Source organism: Nannospalax galili, unplaced genomic scaffold (genome assembly GCF_000622305.1).
Source record: "Nannospalax galili isolate Female #2095 unplaced genomic scaffold, S.galili_v1.0 scaffold63, whole genome shotgun sequence".
Classification (NCBI taxonomy): Eukaryota; Metazoa; Chordata; class Mammalia; order Rodentia; family Spalacidae; genus Nannospalax; species Nannospalax galili.
The window spans coordinates 2383771-2402220 of NW_008355272.1; the positions used below are offsets into that span (position 1 = coordinate 2383771).

Genomic DNA, 18450 nt, shown 5'->3' on the forward strand with positions numbered 1-18450 from the left:
TAGCTCAGAAAATTGTTATTGAATATGTCAATGCTGTTTTAATGAAATGCTTCTTCTAAGTATGTGGTTATTAAATAAATAATTTTTAAAAAATTTTAAAAAGACCAAAAAAAAAAGAAAAACTATTATAAAATTTGTATAGAGCACTAAAGACACCAATAGCTAAAGAAATCTTGAGCTAAAAAAACAAGTTAATGGCCTCACACTATCCAATTGCAAACATATTTCAAAGCTATAATGTTAGGACAAAATGGTAAAGACACTAACAGAAACAATGAACAGAATGGAAACTCCAAAGGTCTTTGACAAAGGTGCCAAGAAACAGGGCAATCTTTGGAATAAATGGTGTGGTATGGGGAACAGTGGATCCCCACATGCCAAGGAGTGAAACTGAACCCATCTCACATCTCATTACAAATTATAGAATGTTTTCCTAAGAAGTCTAAACATTGTAACATGAAAAAACTTGTTCATGGGTACGTGTGATAAGGGAGCCAATGCTATTGGCAACTTCTATCTGTTCACATACATTATTTCCTTCCTTTGCAACTTTTCCAATACAATTTACCCTAGAAATTCTCTCTTTAAACATCCCATCTCATATGAAGGCTTGCATAGTCGTGTAAAAAGTCATCTTTGAATAGTTTCTAATTTGATATGAATATCTTGTTCTGTTCCTTTTTTAATGTGTATGATATGGAATTTCCAGCACCTGGCTGGTCTCTCAATTTCTTGGGTTATCTGACTATAGATTCTAAGGGTGGAGTAGAAGGTAGCTAGTGTTTTCTAATGCTTTGTCTTCTCTCTCCCCCCTCTCCCTCTCTTTCTCCTTCTATAGGGCTGATAGTCTACCTAGGAATGATGGCAGGAGCCTTCATCCTGGGTGGCCTGGCCGATAAGCTGGGAAGGAAGAAAGTCCTCAGCATGTCCTTGGCCATCAATGCCTCCTTTGCCTCCCTTTCCTCCTTCGTGCAGGGATATGGAGCCTTCCTCTTCTGCAGGCTCATCTCAGGCATAGGGTATGTGCTGGCTCTCCTCCACAAAGTGTCCGTCTTCTCTGGCTCTCCTCCACAAAGTGTCCGTCTTCTCTGGCTCTCCTCCACAAAGTGTCTGTCTTCTCTGGCTCTCCTCCACAAAGTGTCCGTCTTCTCTGGCTCTCTAGCTCCATGTAGCTCATGAAACACTGAATTTTTGTTTGATTTTCAATATAAAATGTTAAAGTTGAAGACTGGCAAGATGGCGCAGTGCTTGTTGCCAGGCTTGTTGACCTAAGGTCAATCTCCAGGATTTACATTGTGGAAATGGAGGAACAACTCCTGAAAGTTGTTCTTTGACCTAACACACACACACACACACACACACACACACACACACACACGTACGCACGCAACAGGCTTGTTGACCTAAGGTCAATCTCCAGGATCTACATTGTGGAAACGGAGGAACAACTCCTGAAAGTTGTTCTTTGACCTAACACACACACACACGCACGCACGCACGCACGCATGCACGCACACACACAGACACACACACACACGCATGCACACACACACACAGACACACACACACACTCACGCACGCACACACACACACACTCGCTCACAAATACGCAGAATTTTTTTTTAACGACAGGGTCTCCCTGAAGCCCCAGCTGGCCCGGAACTTGTTGTGTAAACCAGGCTAGCCTCAGTCTCACATAATTCCATCTGCCTCTGCCTCCTCGGGGCTTGGATTAAAGCCATGCACCATTATAGTTGACTGACAATACGTTTTTTTAAGTCAAAATAACCCAAGATTGCTTTCAATATGCCGAGGGAACCACCTGACTGACCTTTCACATCCATGGGTTATTGCACCAGAGAGCCTAAGGATGCAGTAGAAGGAACTTGGTTTCTTCTGTGACCACTTTATAATGTAACTTGATTCTCTCTTTCTCATCTTTTCTCTCTTCAGTATTGGGGGTTCCCTGCCAATTGTTTTTGCCTATTTTTCTGAGTTCTTATCACGAGAGAAACGAGGTGAACACCTTAGCTGGCTGGGCATCTTCTGGATGACTGGGGGCATCTACGCATCTGCTATGGCCTGGAGCATCATTCCACACTACGGTGAGACACTGATTTAAGAAAACCTTGGGTTCTCTGTCTCTATGGCATCTATATCAAGTAAATACCTGTTAACCTTGTTCCCTATAGTCTCACATGGTTTCTGTATCTGACCTGGACTTTTTCTGAAGAATTTGTAATGTTACAGATTGTTAATTAAAAAATTAATTAATTAATTAATTAATTAATTAAACGTGTATGAGTGTTTTTCCTGCATCACATGCATGCATTGCCCCTGGAGGTTAGAAGAGGTCATTAGTTCTCCTGGAATTGGAGTTATGAATGGTTGTTAGCCACCACGTGGGTGCTGGAAACAGAACCCGGGGTCCTCTGCAAGAGCAGCCAGTGGTTTTAACTGCTGAGCCATCTCTCCAGCCCCAGATTATTAATTTTAATATACATCTTTTTAGAAGGGATATAATCTTCCCTCCCTCCTTCCATTACTCTTTATCTTCTTCCATTTCTCCTCCCTTTTCTTCCTTTAATTTTTCTTCCTTTTGTTTATGACTGTGTATGTGTGCTCATGTGTGCATATGTGGAGGTCAGAGGACAACTTGTGAGTCAGTTCTCTTCCCTCCACAACCTTCATTTCTTCTAGTCCTCTTCCCTCTAATGAGTCAGGCTTTGGGAGACCCATTTTATAGATGACAGATGTGACAAAAGCCAAAAGAAATGGATGACTTGCTTAAGGTTATGCTCCAGTCAGAAATGGGATCAGGGCTGGAATTCCTGGTGCTCCTCCAGGTATGATCCACTTCCTGTCAACTTTCTTCCTCCCTCCTTCTCGTCCTCCCTTCCTCCCTTCCTTTCTTCCCTTCTAAATTTTGAGTTACCATACAAAGCAATGGGTTTCATCATGGCGTCTTCATACATACATATCATTGTATTTCATTCTCATTCATTCTCCTTTCCTTGCCTTCTTCCTCTTTTTGACTGGTTCCCTTCTAGTTAGTGTCCACTCTCCTGATTATTGTGTGTTTCACTACCCTCTCTATTTTCCACTTCTCTTAAGAGTTCTTCCTTTCTCATGATCCACTTCCTATGTTTATTACCTGTACACATATATAAATATATAAGCACACACACAACTTTAGACAGGTTCAGCATGTAAAAGAGAACACGAGATATTAGTTTTTCTGAGTCTGAATTATTTTACTTAACATAATGGTTTCCAGTTCTACCCATTTTTCCTGGAAATGTCATTTCTTTTTTCTTAATGAATACATAAATGCCACTGTGTATATGTATTTCATTTTCTTTATTCATTCATCTACTGATGAATATCCAAGTTGGCTCTATTTCCTGTTTATTAAGAGTATTGCAGTAATAAAAATGGATGTGCAAGTATCTCTGTGGTGGACTGACTTAGAGTCCTTTGGGTGTATGCCCAGGAATGGGATTACTGGGTCATATGGTTGTTCTATAGTTTTGAGGGGGGCGAATTTCATACTGATTTCCACATGGCCATACAAGTTTACATTGCCAACATTTGTTTTTGTTTGTTTTCTTGTTGGAATCTCAAAACAATTTTAACTTTCATTTTCTTGATGGCTAAGAATGTTGAACTCATTTTCAATTATTTATTGACAATTTCTATTACTTCTTTTGAGAACTATCTATTCAGTTCATTAACCATTTGTTGATCGGATGGTTTGAGTTTGGAATGTTTAGTTTTTGCAGCTCTCTATATATCATCTATCTATCTATCTATCTATATCTATCTATCTATCTATCTATCTATCTATCTATCTATCTATCTATCTATCTATCATCTATCTGTCTGTCTGTCTGTCTATCTATCTCTATCATCTATCTATCTATCTATCTATCTATCTATCTATCTATCTATCTAATCTATCTATCATCTATCTATGTCATGATGTGTGTACATGTGCATGTGAGTGTGCATGTGTGTGTGTTACTTCCTTGTCTACTATGTAGTTGGAAAACATTTACTCCAACCTGCAGGCTTCTCTTTACTCTGATGATTCTTTTGTTGTACAGAAGCTTTTTAATTTTGTGCAACCCATTTGCCAATTCTTGGAATTATTTTTTATGTTATTGTTCTTTTCAGAAAACTCTTGCCTATATCTATATTTTCAAATGTTTTACCTATGTTTTTCTCTAGCAGCTTCAGAGTTTCAGACAAAGAGTGAAGTCTTTGATTCATTTTGAATTGAGTTTTATACAGGTTGAGAGCTGTGGATCTGGTTTTATTCTACCTGTGGAAATCCAGTTTTCCCAGCACCACTTATTAAAGAGACTATCTTTTTACTGATGTATATTTTTAAAAAGTTCCTTAGAAAGACTTTTTATTTTATTTTTTATATATGTTTTGAATTTTTGTGCATTTCATACAATGCATCAATCATATTTAGACCCCCTCCCTATCTGCAATCCCCATAACACCCCCTGCCACCAGATTTTTGCATTCTGTCACTAATGTATGTTTTTGACACCTCCATAAAAAATTAGGTGTGTGTAGCTGTGTAAGTTTGTTTCTGAGTCATCTACTTTATTCCACTGGTTTACAAGTCTGTTTATGTGCCAGTACCCTGCTTTGTCACTGTGGCTCTGTAGTATAATTTGAGGCTGGGTATTAGGATACCTCTAGCATTGCTCCTTCTAAGAATTGCCTTGACTATTCAGGATCTTTTTTTTTTTTTTCAGTTCTGTGTAGAATTTCATTGGGATTTTGATGGGAATTGCACTGGATCTGTAGGATTTGGCAGCATTAGCCATTTTCACAGTATTGATTCCATCAATCCATGATCATGAAAGACTCCATCTGCTGGTATCCTGTTCAATGTCTTCATGTTCTGTAGTTTTCACTTAGAAGCCTTTTGCCTCCTTTTAAAAAAAATATTATTTTTAGTTTCTGTATATGAGTGTATTGCCTGCATGTGTGTAAGTGCGCCCATGTTGTGAAATGCCCTAGGAGTCAGAAGATGGTGTTAGATTCTCCTGGAGCTGGAATTACGGACAGTCGTGAGTCACCCTGTGGGTGCTGGGAATCGAACCTGGGTCCTCTGCAAAAGCAGTCAGAGCTCCTAACTGCTGAGCCATCTCTCCAGCCCACCTTTTACCTCCTTTGTTACGTTTATTTCTAGGTATTTTTTGAAGCTATTATGAATGGGGTTTAAAATATTTCCCACTTGGTAAATTTGTTATTGGTATGTATAAATTCTGATTTTTGTGTGTTGATTTTCGTGTCCTTCTACTTGGCTAGGACACTTTCCACTTTCATGCCTGCAGTTGCTCTTGTTTGGCTACAGAAGTAAAGCAATCCAAGGTCGTTTGTTCAGCAAGGACAATTGTATTATCCCTGCTTTTGTAAAAACTGTAATCTCTGCCCAGAGACCAGGCAGCATTAACTTTTACTATAGGTTTTGTTGAAAGTTAAGTGGGGGAAGAAAGCAGCAGTTTTCAATTTTATAATGCCCTTTGAGTAATCTTACAATGTCATCAGCATCCTTCAAAAGCGGTTTTTGGCAAAATACTGATTTATAAATCTTGGTTCTGTTGTAGAATCCTGCAGACCACCAGGAATAGAATGTAACTGCTCCTGAAGTTGACCCAGTACTTCTCTGTGTGGTCATCTTGTTTAACATCTGACTCTGCTCTGTGTGCTGAGCTTGGGAGGCTCTTGTGCATCTTTAGAAGAAGCAGTTACAGTTATTAGTTAAGGTGATATTAAGTGCATTACTGTGATAAACTTATAGGCCCTGAAATTTCAGTGGCTTAACACAATAGAAATTTCTCCCTTCTGTAAATTCAGATTGGTGTTTCTGGTTTGCAGATGACTCTGCTCCATAGGTATTTCTGGAACTCACATCCTTTCCATCATGAGATTCCACCAGCATCAACATATGACCTGCCCATATCTGTGGCATGAAACATGCTACTATAATGAATGCTGGGAAGCACAGTGCAGCTGGGCATCCAGAAAGTAGAAGACTAGGGTTTGGGCTTCCAAGAAGTTTTTGCTATATCTAATATTTGAAAGTCTGCTACATTTTATATCATTAGAAAGAGAGGAATTATGAACAGACTAGTAACAGGAGCTTCCTGCCAATTCTGCCATTAGACATCTTCCCATGATTTCATATAGGACTGCACACTCCTACCACTAGGCTATTCTGTCTTCAAAGGCACATTTTAAACTTCCACCTACTAGGTTTTATGGTTCTGAAAAATAGATTACTTTTACTTTTTTGTGTGTGTGTCTTTTTGAGACAGAATCTCCCTGCAGCCCCAGCTGTCCTGGAACTCACTATGTAGACCAGGCTGGCCTTGAACCCACAGATCCGTCTGCCTCTGCCTCCTGAGCACTGGGATTAAAAGTGTGTGCCACCACACCTGGCTACTTTTACTTATTTTTTAAATTTGTTTTTATTAAATTTTGTTGTATTTCATACAGAATATCTCAAACAATCTGAGTCATCTTTATAGCCCCATCCCACCAACCCTCTCCCATAGTATCCCCACTGGAACCCATATACTCTCTCCTGGGCATTAAGGCCCACTGTGTCAAGTCAGTGTCCCCAGACATGCCCCAGTGCAAGTCCATCTACTTGCAGTCTAGTCAGATCCTGCTCATCTATCTATCCAAACACATCATTTTCTTTTTCTTTTTTTTTTAACAGAGCATAGGGTAGGGGTTTATTTACAGAGGAGTGGGCACCCCCATCTATGGCTGCACTGGGAAGTCCACACTCAAATACAGATCCTGTGACTTCCCGATAGCCACAGAAAATGGTGAAAGAGGAGCCTCCTGGCCTTCTGAGCTTATATATCCTTAGCCCCTCCTCCACATGCAGCTAAGGTCCACTGATTGGGTGGAAGGGGTAACTGACTCCCCCCTCAACTCCTTGATGACTGTGTTTTACTTATTTTTTTTAGTTAAGGTTCTTACATGACTCTGTCAACTGATCCAAATGTGTTAACAATATGAAACTATTTCCACATTTAAATGAAATGTTTGAAAAGCCTTTTGGGAGAGGGTAAATATAATCTGAATAAAAATGGAGTTAAATTAGTGGTGTGGTGTGATATAGTACTTGCTGCTCCATCTTTGCAGCCATGGCTCTGTCACCTATAAAATAGAGAAGAGAAGAAGAAAAAAGAATTGAGGGGCTAGAGAGATGGTTCAGTGGTTAAGAACACTGACTATTCTTGCAGAAGACCCAGGTTTGAATCCTAGCACCCACATGGCAGCTAACAACTGTCCATAACTCTAGTTCCAGGGGATCTGACAGCCTCTTCTGTCCTCTGTGGGCATTGCACAACATGTGTGCATTTACCTACATGTAGGCATAACACTCATACACATAAAATAAAAATAATAAATAGAATATTAAAAAAAGAATTGACTATAGAGTCCCTGCCAGCCTCAAGGGCAGTGATCCCCAGGCTACAAAAAGAGTGTTGAGAATATTTCAAGATGATTTTAGTACTGGGGTTAGCTTCCCTCCTGGAGGCAATAGCAATTCTAACCATCCTGTTTATAGACTGCATGCTGTACAGAAGAACTCAAACAACTCATACTCAAATAACAAGCAGAGACATCTTTGACTTCCTCTGATTAGATCATCTTAAGTTATATTCCCATCTCAACCAGTCACCGAATACTGGAAAATGTAGGTCCTGATGAGTTAGAAATACTTCCCTCATCACCCATGAAAGTGCTCACCCATGCCACAGGCACACAGTGGGGAAGGAAAGCTAGGAAGGGATGCTGGGAGGGATGATGGTGAGTCACAATACTTACTACAAACTTCATTAATTTATAAACTTTACACATGCACACACACACACACATCTAAAAGCCTAGTTTATTTTTCTTTTTAAAGACAGGCTAAAATCTAAAAACTATGTGGCCATGACTGGCCTTGAACTTGAGGTAATCCTCCTGCTTCTGCCTCCTAACTTCTGGGATTACAAGCGTGTACTACTAAGGGTCTGGTTTCTAAGACTTCAGAGAAAGAATTGAGGTTGGAAGCAGTGTTGAGACCAAATGGAAGAGTCCACATGGCTGTTGCTTGGTCACCACTGACTGACAGAAGAGCTTGTGGCTAAATATTTTACCCCAGATAGACTGGAATTTCCCCATTTGTATGCTTGTATGAAATCTGTCACTTTTATACTTTACTGTAAAAGTAGAGACCTAATCAAAGCAGGCATTAGCTTGGAGGAAACCTAGTCTAGTAATACAATATGGTAGAACCAGAGCATAATAAGAATGATTATTTATTTTAAGCCCATTTTACCAGGAGCAATGTTTTATGCACAGTGAACAGACATTTGATGATATTTCTCAATGTGTCTAAGACATCAGTTCTCTAACAATGCGAAGGGTGACTTCAGAAAGGAGACGGATGCTTGCCTGTAGATGGCTTGTGTAACCCATTTAGTTGCTTTTACAAGAATGAATAATGGGATGTCTTGGCACCAGAAATTTGGGCAACTGATTCATTAAAAGGGAAAATTACAAAACCCAGAATGTTTTCTTCAAAATTCATGGGTACAGCCTGGCAGTGGGGGAAACAGATACATAATGGAAGATTAACTCCCATTGTAGCCAGCTCCACCAGATGTTTGTGAAATCCTGACAGAAAAGTAGGCCAAGCTAAAAGATCAGTGAACAGAACAATTCCTGCCTCTGTATTAATATTGTTCCAAATATTTGGAAGCAGTTCACCGTTTAATTTCATTCAATTTAAGGCCCCAAAGATGTGCCTGATGGGTGCAGTAAATGCAGATTATTGAAATCACCATAAAAACCATAGATGCATGAGGGAAAACTGATATTGGATATTTTACACATGTTCTCATAAAGAAAAAGGATCTCTCTGAGGCAGGATGCTTTATAAATACACCAATGTCAGTCCCTCTTGCCTAGTTATCCACTTGAGTTTGACTGCTGGGTAGTTTTAGTCAACTTTATTTCTAGTCGTGCCAGAATGGACCTGTGCCGAGAATATATAAATATTGCTAAGGTTTTTATCTTTCCCTGATTAGTGTTACTCCCTGGCAGAAGGAAAGGCTTTTTAATTAAAATTGAAGTGAACAAACAAACCCCAGTGAGATGAGAAGAGCTCAAGCTGTGCGAAAAGAGGTGTGATTCTGATGGAGTGTGCAGGATGAGGTGCACGTACTCCGGCTGTGGCCAAACGTGCCTAAGGGGCCAGCAGCCGTCCTCTCCCACCTGGACTCCTTCTGCTTCGTTGTTGGTCAGTTGTGTTGGCTGAGCAGGCACAGCAGATATGGGTTAGGAGTCAAATGAGGTGGAACAAGCTGAACCACAACGAAGATCGTAGAAAACTCAAGACAAACTGTCCATCGCTGGAGTTAGACATAAAGCATATTACTTAGAGAAAGAACTAGAAAAAAATTATATTTAAATAATTACTATCTTCTAAACTTTGGGAATGAATGTATATCTAAAATATTGTCTATTAAAATGCTGTTTCAGTATTATGACCTCAACCTTTGAGACAGGGTCTCCCTGTAGCCCCACGTTTCCTGAAACTTATTATATAATCCAGGCTAACCTGGATCTCACAGAGATCTGCCTGGCTCGGGTCAGTGCTAGAGTTAAAGGCATGCGCCACCATGCCTGTCTTCAACCTTTGCTTTTTAAAAAACAATTCATCCAGTTTATTCAACAACTTTTAGACTAAATGTCATTTGCTTATTTTTTTTTCCCAGACTTACAGAATCTTTAACAAAGGTTTAGTTTTATTTTTCTGGAAGCATTATTTCACAAAACAAATTTCTAATCATGATTAAAGACACATAAATAGGAAAAACAAAGAATGTAACAAGGTAATGTGGGGTGGGGGTAACAAAAAACATCAGGAGATGTTATTAATCCCAAAGTCAAGAACAGAGTTTGATAGTTCAAGGTTGTCTTGGAAAACAATCTTGTGCCCTTCCCTTCTTTATCAGACCATAAAGCAAGCATACATGAAATTACACAGTCAGGAGCAGAGACAATTTTAAAGGAATTTGTTCATACCAATAGGTTTTGCCCTCGACCAAGGGACTGAATTTAATTTTCATTGCATCATTTCTCTACCTTCAAGTAAACTGCTTAATTTTATTTTGTTTTCAGGATATGTTTGAGATTTCTGGAAAATAATATAATTTTGTTTTATCTTTAGTTCTGTTGTCACCAAACCAAGTTTCTCTTATTACCCTGAAGAATAATTGAGTAATCAAAGTTTTATAATAAATATGTAAAATTACTATTAATTTTTTATGTATATGTGTGTGTTCCCGTGTGTGTTCACAGGAGTCACAAGTACACATGTAGAAGCCAGATGTTGGTGCCAGGTGTCTTAGTCACTCTCCACCTTGCTTTTTGAGGCATGGTCTCTCACTGAACCTGAAGCTCCTTATTTCAGTTATATTGACAGGCCAGTGAGCTCCAGGGATCTGACTGTATTTTACCATCCCCAGCACTGGAGTTACAGATATGCACTTCTGCACCTGGCTTTTATGTGGGTTCTGGGAACCCAAACTTAGGTCCTTATGCTCGCCTAACAGTCTCTTTGCTCACTGAGCCATCTCCCCAGATTTTTCTAACTAAATTTTAAATACTTTTTAATTGAGTTTTTAAAATTTCATACATTTCACACTCAAATCCAGGTCCCCTCCCCCATCCATGCCTCCCTCTATCCCCCCACTGAACCCTATGCATTCTGCTATACATGCTGAGTCCTATGTATTCAGATGTTTATATGCAAATGTCCTTCAGTGTGAATGCATCCACTGGAGTCTAGTCAGCCCATCCAGTGGGCTGACTAGACTCCAGTCATACTCTCCCTCAGCCCAGCAACAATCAGTCCCAATAGTTCTCAGTCTAGTGCTGGCCGGCCACCTATTTCTCACCTCCTCTTTGGGCCCTTTTTTAACTGAGCTGACATGGGTCCCACGCTCTATGCCACCACTACCACAGGCTCACATGAGCAAGCCTCCAGTGACCTGGAAGCCTCCACCTCCCTGTGTTCATGAACCAGCCCTGGCTCACACAATCATTCTGCCTCCTCTTCTGCAATGGTCCCTGAGCTGTGGGTGGGTGAGGTTCCATATAGGAGTCCCATCCTACATTTTATAGTCTCTTATTCTTCAAAACTTGGCCAGTTGTGGCCTTCAGTGTGCAGTGTACTCTAATGCATGTAATTACTTAAAAAAAAAAATTTGGTCTTGAAGCAGGTTGAGTTATAATGGGTTGCTAGTAGTTGGCACACACAGCAAACCTGTAGGGTATTATTACCTGCATTCTACATCTGTGAACACCCATCAATATAATGACATGATAAAGTCAGGAATTGAACTCTGATCTCTGTGTCAACAAAAGCCCGGGCTCTTCTCAAAAGAGGGAAGTGCTCCTTAAAAGAGGGAAGTTGACCACCCTAGGGCGTTAAAATTGACATTCCTGTAAACTAGCACAGCCATTATAGAAATCACTATAAAGGTTCCTCAAAAAACTAAAAATAGAACTCTCATATGATCCAGCTATACCCTTCCTGGGTGTATCCACACAGTAATCTAAGTTAGCATACTGTGGAGGTACCTGCACATCCATGTTTACTGCAGCTCGATTCACAATGGCTGAGATATGGAAGCAGACTGTGTGCCCATTAACAGATGAATGGATGAAGAAAACATGGTATAGAGGTAGAATGGAGTCTTGGTCACAGACAACAAAATGATGTCATTTGCATGAAAATGGATGGAACTGGAGAGTATCATTAAGTGGAACAAGCCAGACTCAAAGACAAATATTGCATGTTTTCTTTCATGTGTAGGGCATAGATTTAACTATATACATGTGACATGAAAGTAGAGGGGGACAAATTGGGAAGAGGAAGGGGACTGGTGGGAGGGGTACATGAGAGTATCTTGGGGTGTGAATACGGTTAGAATACAAGGTCTACTCGATCTTGTTGCTATGAAATCCATCACTTCATGAAACAGATCACACTAATAAAATGTCTTAAAAAATTGTGCTTTTGGGCCTGGAGAAATGGCTCAGTGGTTAAGAGCACTGATTGCTCTTGCAGAGGACCTGGGTTTGATTCCCAGCATCCACATGGCAGCTACGAACCATCCTTAACTCCAGTTCCAAGGGAATCCGAAGCCCTCTTCTGATCTGTATGACATTGCACAACACAGGTGCACTCACATACGTGCAGTCAATACACTCGTACACATAAAATAAAAATAATAAGTAAAAAATGCTTTCATAATGTAAACTCTAAAAATGAATTTAGCAACACTTTGTACAAAGACAGCTGCATGAGACCTAGTCATCTCCCATTTCAGTGATGGAGAAAAATGGTTGTTTATGGTTGAATGGAGAAAAATGGTTGTTTATGAAAAACATATTCCATCAAATAGGACATGCAGTGTTTTCCAAAGGGCCTCCCTGAAGCCTTTACATTGGAATCAACTGGAACTGATATTGTTTTTTGACCTGGATGAGAGGGAACCCCAAGTTCTGGGCCAGAGAAGGCCTGCTTTGGGCTGAGACAAGAGTTTCCTGGATGCCCCAAACCCCCTCCCAACTGGACCATGTTCTGGGAACTCAATCCCACTAAGCTCCAGTGATCAAGACAAGAGCACTGTTTCTCACCATGGCAGTCTGTGGGGGTGTATCCACCATGCTGGCATGCGGCCTCTTGATCTCTGGGAAGAACTAGGGAGGAAGAGAATGGTGTCCAGTGAAAATGAGTATAATTCTAGCCCTGGCCTTCTAGGCCATTGTTTGTCAAGGTATGTCAATAGAATACCTTTCAGTTAACCATTTTTTTACTAAAATTAAATACCTACATAGGGCTAAGGATGTAGCTCAGTTAGTAGAATGTCTAGTATGCATGAGGCCCTCAATTTGATCTCCAGTGCCACATTAACTAGGTAGCAGTATGGTGGCATATGCATGCAATCCCAGCATTTTTGAGGTGGAGGCAGGAGAATCAGAAGTTCAAGATCATCCTTGACTATATAGTGAGTTCCAGGTCAAGGTGACACAAGACCCTATCTTAAAACCAAAACCAAAACCAAATATAGGATAATAGGGTGTTGGTTTTTTTTTTTTTTATTTAAAGACAGGGTCTCAGTATGTACTTTGGACTTGCAGCAATCCTCCTGTCTTAGTCTCCCGAGTGTTGGGATAAAAGCATGCAACACCATGTCTGACTATGAGCACTGTTTCTATTTGTGCTTTTATCCAGGGCTCTGTAAATGTCAGGCCAGGCCCAGGGGCTCAGGATTTGTCCAAATGCAGATTCCAGCTCACATCCTGGACTCATGTCTGAGAAGCTTTGGGTGCAGCAGGGAGTCTGTGTTTTCACCATCTTCTCCGATGAGGCTTGAGTGTCCTTGAGTTTGAGAGCTGGTGAGCTTGAGAGAGTTACTTGCCTGAAGTGGGAGAGACTGTTCATAAACCTTCTGCATCTTCACAGGTTGGGGCTTCAGCATGGGGACCAATTACCACTTCCACAGCTGGAGAGTGTTTGTCATCGTCTGTGCTCTGCCCTGCACCGTGTCCATGGTGGCACTGAAGTTCATGCCAGAAAGCCCCAGGTTTCTGCTAGAGGTGAGCCCCCACCAGCCATAGGAGTCCTGGCCTTGCCTTCTCAGTCCCTGGCTGAGTGTTTTCTCATCATTGCACACTGCACATTTTCCCATGTTGCTGACCTTGCCTGTTGTTAAATCTGCCTCCCTTCCAGTTAGTGATGGTGGCAAGTCATGGATTCCTGGCCTGTCAGTGTTAGAGGGACCAAGGGCAGGAGCTCTCTCCCAGGCTGAGTGGGACTGAAGGGGCAGCCTCTGGGTTGCCACCTGGTGTCACCTTCTCGTAGAGGTCCTGGATAGGGGACCTTTCATAGCTCATGATGACTTGCTGTATGGCAGCAGTGAGCTCTATGGTAAAGCTTGATGCTGCCTCAGGGCCTTCAGAATTTTTAGCCATGCAGGCTTCTATTCACCAGAAAGTTGCCTTGGGGTCCTGATGATCCTAAGAGCCTTCCAGATTCTGGCCTGAAAGTGGCCAGATGGTGGGGTGGGAACTGGGATTGGGTGAAAAGACAGCCTCTTGTAGTCCCAGATGTCCTAGTTTGTCTCTTCACTGCTGTGACAAAACACTCTGACCACTACCAACTAGGGGAAGAAAGGGTTTATTTAGCTTACATCTCCCAGGTCACAGTTCATCAGGGAGCCCAATGTAGAAACTCAGGGCAGGAGCCTGGAAGCAGGAGCTGGAGCACAAGCCATGGAGGAATGATGCTTCCTGGCTTGTTCCCTGGCCCCTGCTCAACCTGCTATCTTATGCAACACAGGCCCACCTGCCCAGGGGTGGCACCATCCACAGTAGACTGGGCCCTCCCACATCACACAACAATCCAAGAAGATGCCTCACAGACATGGCCACAGGCCAGTTCAATGGAGGAATTCCCCAAGTGAGGCTCCCTCAATCCAGGTATGTCAAGTTAACGCTAAAGCTATCGAGCACACCAGATTAGCCTCCTTGAGTTTTCTACAGTGATAATTCATCAAGTTTTCTCTTGCATCCCACTGAGTGGTTGCATGCAGCAGGCAGAGAGTTCTAAATCAGGGTTATTGCAAAATGCACCTTTGTTTCTTAGGGATGCCATAACAAAGAGAGTACTTTAACAAATGTGTCTCACAGTTTTGGAAGGTATTGTCATGGCTATGCTCTCTCTGAAACCTAAAAGGGGTAGTCTTCTTTGTTCTCTGCAGTCTGGTGCGTTGAAGGCCACTTTTGCAGCTCCTTGGCTTGCCGCTGTGGTGCTTGGATTGCAACGTTCTTCACAGTGTGCTGGTCTCCCTTTGTATCTCTATGACTGTCTTCATTTAGGACACCAATCATATTGGATTGGAGTTCCACCCTGCTCCAGGATGAACTCATTTGAACTAACTCCATCTGTAGCAGTCCTTTCTATGTTGCAGGGCGGGGTGGGGGTGGGGTGATACTTAAGATCTCACCCATCATATGTTGTTTCTTTGCTTTATCTTCTCAGCGAGGAGCATGGCTTCCCCTTTACAATCCACTCAACTTTACAGTGAGAGTAGTTAATTCATAGAGGGTAGTGAATGAAACCCCTGGCATTTACCCTTCAAAGGCACAACCTGATTATCCTCTCAATGCAGGCTGGGGACTTATCCTAGGCTATCTCAGGCAAGGAGCCGATGTCTAATCCCTTAGACCCAAGTAACAGTACTTTCTTTGGGGGTGTTGCGTTTTCCACTCTCAGTGAACAGAAGACATATTCAGCCATGAACTTTCATGTCTATGACTTTGTCTTTTTCCAGATGGGAAAACATGATGAAGCCTGGATGATTCTCAAGCAAGTCCATGACACCAACATGAGGGCTAAGGGGGCTCCCGAGAAGGTGTTTACGGTGAGTATGTGCTGGCCTGCAGCAAGAGGGGGCTTTGCTACTGTGTGGTTTCACGGAACAGCAACTTTGCCAAAAGAAAAGCATTCCTTTAACATTTCTTTTACTTTCAAACATGAAATTCATACCACTTTGTTAGAATTATTCTTTGCATTAGTGTGTGTGTGTGTGTGTGTGTGTGTGTGTGTGTGTGTGTACATGTATGTGAGACAGGCTTTCCCACTTTAACCTGGAACTTCCTAAGTAGGCTGGGCTGGCTGGCCAGAAAACCTAAGGAATCCACGTGTCACCACCTCCTGATCACTGACATTACAAGACCACACCATCATTCCCAGCTTTTTTATTGTGAATTCTGGGACTTGAACTTAGGTCTTCATGCTTGTATAGTAACTCTATTGACTAAGCCATCTCTTTAACCTTATTCTTTGCATAGATATCTTTCTAGATTTTTCCTTAGGTAGTATTAGAAAATGCTACTATAAAAAAACTAGCTAGGCTGGCAAGATGGCTCAGTGGGCTCTGCCTTCCACATGCATGCACCTGAACACACACGCGCGCGCGCGCGCACACACACACACACACACACACACACACAATTAAAAGAGAAAAGTCTATAGAGATGGAGAGATGGCTCAGTGGTTAAGGGCACTTGCTACTCTTGCAGAAGACCCAGGTTTGGTTCTCAGCACCCACATGGTAGCTCATTGTAACTCCAGTCCCAGGGGATCTGACACCCTCTTCTGGCTGCTGCAGGTACCAGGCATGCATATGATGTACATTCATACAAGCAAATACGCATACACATAAAAAATAAAATATTTTTGAAAAGGCAGATATATTCATATGGACATGAGCACATGTGTATATTTACATACCAGTGTTCGACAGCACTCCTGAGCATTTTGCATGTTGCCTCATAGTGTTCACAGCCATCCTTTCCCCCATTAGCCTCTCATACCGTCATTTTAATGAACATCAGTGTTCAGAACATTAACACAGTTTTCAACATGGCCCCTTTGTTAGAGATTCATTTATGCCATTTTATTGCCTTGTTTCTATAAATGTGATGATGAACCTTCTTGCCCACATAGCTCGTCTCCCTTCATGTTCTATAGAAATAAAATTACGGGCTTAAAGAGAAGGCGTGTTCATAGCTCTTGAGATGTATTTCCAAGTTACATCCCATTAGAGGAATGTAATTCCACAAACGCACAAGTACCAGGGTACTCATTTCTTTGTACCCCATCCGCACTGGCTATTAGCCTGGATTTAAGAACAAGTAAATGGCAATTTTCACAAAGGTGTTCCAGGGCAGACAGAGCTGTGTTCCTCTCTGCCATGCTTGGTGATTAAGCACAAGGAATACTTGCTATAGGCAGCTCTTTCTGCCTACTTTCATAACTTTCTGTAAGACTCACTTCACATCCTTTTCCTCTAGGAAGCCTTCCTGGATGAATTCCCCAATAGCTCCCATTCATGGTTTTTGATTCCTTGGCATCTATAACTTCAGTCTAGAGTAAAATGCTTGTCATTGTTCACCTGCTGCTTTCTTTGGGGGTGCTGAGTTTTCCACTGATTCTCAGAGGCTGGAGAGATGGCTCAGTGGTTAAGGGCATTGACTGTACTTACAGAAGACCGGGGTTGGGTTCCCAGTACCCACATGGTGGCTAACAACTGTAACTCCAGTTCCAAGGGACCCCATACCCTCTTCTGACTTCTGTGGGCATTACACACACATGGTGCACTTACATGTAGGCAAAACACTTGTACACATAAAATAAAAATAAAAAATTAATTAAAAGAATTAAACAACCTCCCCCCAAATTCTCAGGCAGCATCACATGGTGGTTCAGCACCTAGAGCCAGGCAGTTTAGGTCCAATCCCCTGTTCTGATACTTGTAGCTGTGTAGCTTTTGGAACGCTGCTCTCTGTGCTTCAGTTTCCGCATGGGAAAAGGCAGATAGCAGTATCTATAAAGACAGTATAGATATTATAACTATAGGAGACTGAAGGATGCACTGCCTGCCTTGGAGTGCTATAAAATAACTATTATTAAAAATGTTATGACATTTTTTCATAAATTAGTGCATTATAAAGTTTAGAGAAAACTGCTCAATAGTCTATCTTCCCAGTTCCAATGCTCCTAAAATACCCCAAACATAGGCATTTTATTTTTACTTTTTCATTATTTTTGAAATTTGTATATACAAGTATATACTGTATATTGAGCAAATCCCCTCCCCTGCCTCTTCCCTTCCCCTCCCTTTTCTTCCCCCACCCTCTTCCATTAGTTCTCTTTGTTTCCCAGACAGTTTTGCTTCGGCTTTCATGGGACCAACGCTTTTATTAAAAAATTTATTAATAGCACAATTAACAGAAATACTCCAACTGAAGATGTTAAGGGTAAATGGTCCTCCCAGTCCTCCATCCTCATGTTCTGCTTGATGGACTGTGATGCCCAGCCAGGCTAGTTTCAGAAGCCAGATGTTAGGGGAGACTTCCTACCCACTGGGATCTGGGTAAACTTACTTAATTCCTACAGCCTCCTCCCTGCTCTGTTCTACAATCCAAATATCTTTCAAGCTTCTGATTTTTCCCAGGAGACATTTCAAAGTTCTCTCTCTGGTTTCAGCCTCTGAGTCTTTACCAGCTGCAATAATTTTTTTTTCACAAAATATTTTCTTTATTATTTTTATTTTATGTGTATAAGTGTATTGCCTGCATGTGTGTAAATTCACCTGTGTTGTGCAATGCCCACAGAAGTCAGAAGAAAGCATCAGATCCCCTGGAACTAGAGTTATAGATGGTGGGTGCTAAGAATTGAACCTGGGTCCTCTGCAATAGCAGCCAGTGCTCTTAACCACTGAGCCATCTCTCCAGCCCCTGAAATAGGTTTTATAGCACATCAACCTGCTACAA

The 18450-nt window shown here is 41.5% G+C and overlaps 1 protein-coding gene across 4 annotated transcripts in view; it reads left to right on the top strand.

The window, feature by feature from the left end:
• Sv2b (synaptic vesicle glycoprotein 2B) overlaps positions 1-18450 on the top strand; it is a 209592-nt gene that overhangs the window by 151028 nt on the left and 40114 nt on the right. For all 4 annotated transcript variants that reach the window (XM_008852332.2, XM_017802980.1, XM_017802981.1 and 1 more), the window contains exons 3-6: positions 839-1019; positions 1954-2105; positions 13574-13707; positions 15444-15533. In XM_008852332.2, the coding sequence (XP_008850554.1) occupies positions 839-1019; positions 1954-2105; positions 13574-13707; positions 15444-15533 (557 nt within the window). The remainder of the gene's footprint in view (positions 1-838; positions 1020-1953; positions 2106-13573; positions 13708-15443; positions 15534-18450) is intronic.